Below are 3378 nucleotides of genomic sequence, written 5' to 3'. Positions count from 1 at the left end.
TAGAGTTGGCAATCCCTATATATTGTCAAAAAAGTCCACTAATAATTCAAGTTCATGATCTTGGCCAGAATGAACCAAAACAAATCAAATTAAACAATTACGTGAAAAAGATATCAATAAAAGGCTACGATAATTTTAAAAATCATGGTGTAGAGAGCGAGACTGGTTGGAGTACAATGTAGAAGCTGGCGCTACTTTTTGTTTTCCATGTAGGAAATACTTGTGTAGCCCAAGTGATTAATTTAGACAAATGGTATTTAGAAATATGAAAAATGCGTTAGCTGCAAATAAGGGATTGTAAAACATGAAAGCTCAAAAGCTCATTTAAATTCAATAACAATTTGGCATGATAAAAATCTAAATATAAATAAGGATATGGGATAACAACAATTTTGGTAAGCCAACAAATTAACCTTAATCGTTACTATCTTAAATCAATATTTGATTTGATACCATTTCTTGGCATACATGAGCTACCTTTTCGTGGGACTTGTCAACAAAAATTACGGATTCTGCAAATTATGAAAATATAATTTATTCTTCTGGACTATTTATAGCACTGTTTTCATACAGCATCAAAAAGATCCTGAATTAAATAAAATTATGAAATTTATACCCAAAAATTAAAATTCCCATTATACATCACCCCAGATTCAAAACGAAGTAATATATTTTATGGCAGATATAGTGTATATTTCAGATAAATATAACAAAAGTGAGATGCCATTTTTTTGTCTTACGGCTGATGAGACAAAAGATGCATAAGGTTGTGAGAACCTGAGCATAATTATTCGCTATATTTTTTCTGGAGAATTATTAATTTACACTATCTTTCTGCTAAGAGCATTGCTGATTGCATTTTAAAGCAACCTAATGAGATAAATATTAATTCATAGAATATAATAAACCAGCTTATGATGGTGCATAGGTTATGTCTGACCAAAATGAAGGAGTCCAACCCTACTTCAAAGAAAAAATTAATAAATAAGTTCCTTTAATACATTTCTACAACCACAAGTTGCATCTTGTGGTTCAAAAGTGGCATAATAATATTATCAATTCTAATTTTTTTAAATTTATCCAAAGCATTGTATAATTTTTTTAGGCTTTTCAACGTATCCTGTAAATATACAGGTCATACTCTTAAGAGACTTTTAGACCAGAAGTGGACTGGTTTTAGAAACATCTCAATCATTTATGAGAATTTTGAGGCTATTGAAGTATTATTTTACTTTTCTAATAGAACTCTTAATTCAGAGGTTTCCACTTATGATTCAGTCGAAGCTTCTGATCCTTTATTTCATTAATATATATGTTATATTGGCCATTATAATTTATGAGATATTAATAACAATAGATCCACAAATTAAGTATCTGTCAGTAGATATTAATCTAGCGGATGCTAAAAATTGTATTGATTCCACGATCAATTTCCTAATTGCGTCAATACAACTTTGGATTCAAACCAGTACACTGTTATGGAGTATAAATTCACAGGCAAGCTACAAATAGCGTCTCTTAACATAAATGGTATGAAAAACAAGCTGACGGTTCTCCTAAGGATGTTAGAAGCTGAGAAAATCGATATTATTGGCATTCAGGAAACCCACTTTCCAGGAGTGAATACAGCTACTTTTAATGACTATAAAACTTTCTGCTCGGGCACCACCTTGAATAGTTGGTCTGGGATAGCGTTCCTTATAAATAAGCGTATGCAGAAATACATAATCAAATTCGTTCCGGTATCAGATAGATGTGGACTGTTATATTTGAACACGAATTTTAGGCCCACAATAATCATTAATTTTTATGTCCCTCCCAATAGGAATGAGAGATCAAGTTTCGTTGATTCTATGATAAACACGATACACTCCCTACCGGGAAGATATAATATAATTATCTTAGGAGATTTTAACATGAAATTTGGCAAAGAAGATGAATATGTAAATAGTAATGTTATTGGGCATGCTAAAATACTACAACGAAATTGTGAACATAGTAAGAAACTCCTTGATTTCTGTAAGAACAATAATTTTAAGATCGAAAATACTTTTTTTAGCCACCGTGAAAGTAACACTTACACCTTTGTAAGGGCTCAGCAAAAATCCCAAATTGATTTTTTCATTTCGAATGTTCACCGGTGGTTTGATGATGTAAAAGCACTAACAAATATCAACATATCAGATCACAGAGTGCTCAGAGCAAACATTACAGTTAAAAACCTATGGAGTTATCACAGTGGAAGTAGACAAACTTCAATTGGTCCTAATACTAATCTCTCGCCCACAAATATAACACGTAAACCCATTAAAGTACAAACACCAGAAGATGCGAGACTGTTCGATCAAATATTAATTAGAAAAGTAGCTAACTTTGTAAATATAACTAGACAGGAAAATGTAGAAGCATGTTGGAAACTTTTTAAAAGTGGTCTTACAGAATCATACAACGTTTTGCCAAACGCGACTCCTTTCTCTAGGAAAGAATGGATGGCTAATGACACTCTAGAGAAAATAAATTTGTTAAGAAGCGTGAACGGCCCAAATAGCGACTTATGGAAGGATATACAGAAACTACTACGCAGAGATAGACCAATATATATCGCGAGGAAAGCCTTTGACATTGAAAGGGATATGAAGGAAACAGGATATATGACGCATATAAAAAATTAAAATATTTTTGTAAACCTAGTAGCTTTAAGAAACTCCCCTACATTGCCTTAAGGAATGGGAAAGTGATCATAGATCAAGATGAACAAATAGCTGTATGGCTTGACTATTACATGGGAAAGTGATCATAGATCAAGATGAACAAATAGCTGTATGGTTTGACTATTACATGTCAATCTTCGATTCAAGGAAAGCAACCCCACCAGCTAGCTTAAATATAATCTCGGTCTCACTCCCATCTGGCTTTTCTATAGATGAGATCACTAACATAATAAAAAAAATTACGTAGAAACAAAGCTCCGGGGCCTGATGACATAACAGCTGAGTATCTGAAAATTGCACCTAGGACTATCTCTTCCTTCCTTTTGACCCTTTTTAACAAAATAAGGGAATGTGGGAAAACTCCGGAGGAATGGAATTAATCATTTTAATGTTATTTCCCCAAAATTGAGAACCCACAGAATTTCACAGATTATCGTGCCGTCGCTCTGACATCATGTGTATCTAAAATATTTATGACGTTATTAAAAAATAAAATTGTGCAATCGAAGCCCCGTCTTTTCCCCAAATACATTTGTGCTTATAGGCCGAATAAAAACATATTAGAACCAATATTAGCCTTGAAAATAATAATGCAGAGATGTTATAAATACAAAATATCATCCTATTACACTTTCATCGACTTTAGTAGATCTTTTGATAATGTTAA

General features: G+C 32.5%; 1 protein-coding gene across 1 annotated transcript; it reads left to right on the top strand.

Moving 5' to 3' along the window:
* Positions 1-1478: 1478 nt before the first annotated feature.
* LOC135924186 (uncharacterized) lies at positions 1479-2672 on the top strand. Its single transcript, XM_065459234.1, has one exon. It carries the CDS (start codon positions 1479-1481, stop codon positions 2670-2672), a length of 1194 nt encoding a protein of 397 aa, XP_065315306.1.
* The last annotated feature ends 706 nt before the right edge of the window (positions 2673-3378 follow it).

The sequence above is a fragment of the Gordionus sp. m RMFG-2023 genome, chromosome 2, assembly GCF_954871325.1.
Source record: "Gordionus sp. m RMFG-2023 chromosome 2, tfGorSpeb1-WG-v2, whole genome shotgun sequence".
Classification (NCBI taxonomy): domain Eukaryota; kingdom Metazoa; phylum Nematomorpha; class Gordioida; order Chordodea; family Parachordodidae; genus Gordionus; species Gordionus sp. m RMFG-2023.
This window is presented reverse-complemented; position numbering and strand designations above follow the sequence as displayed.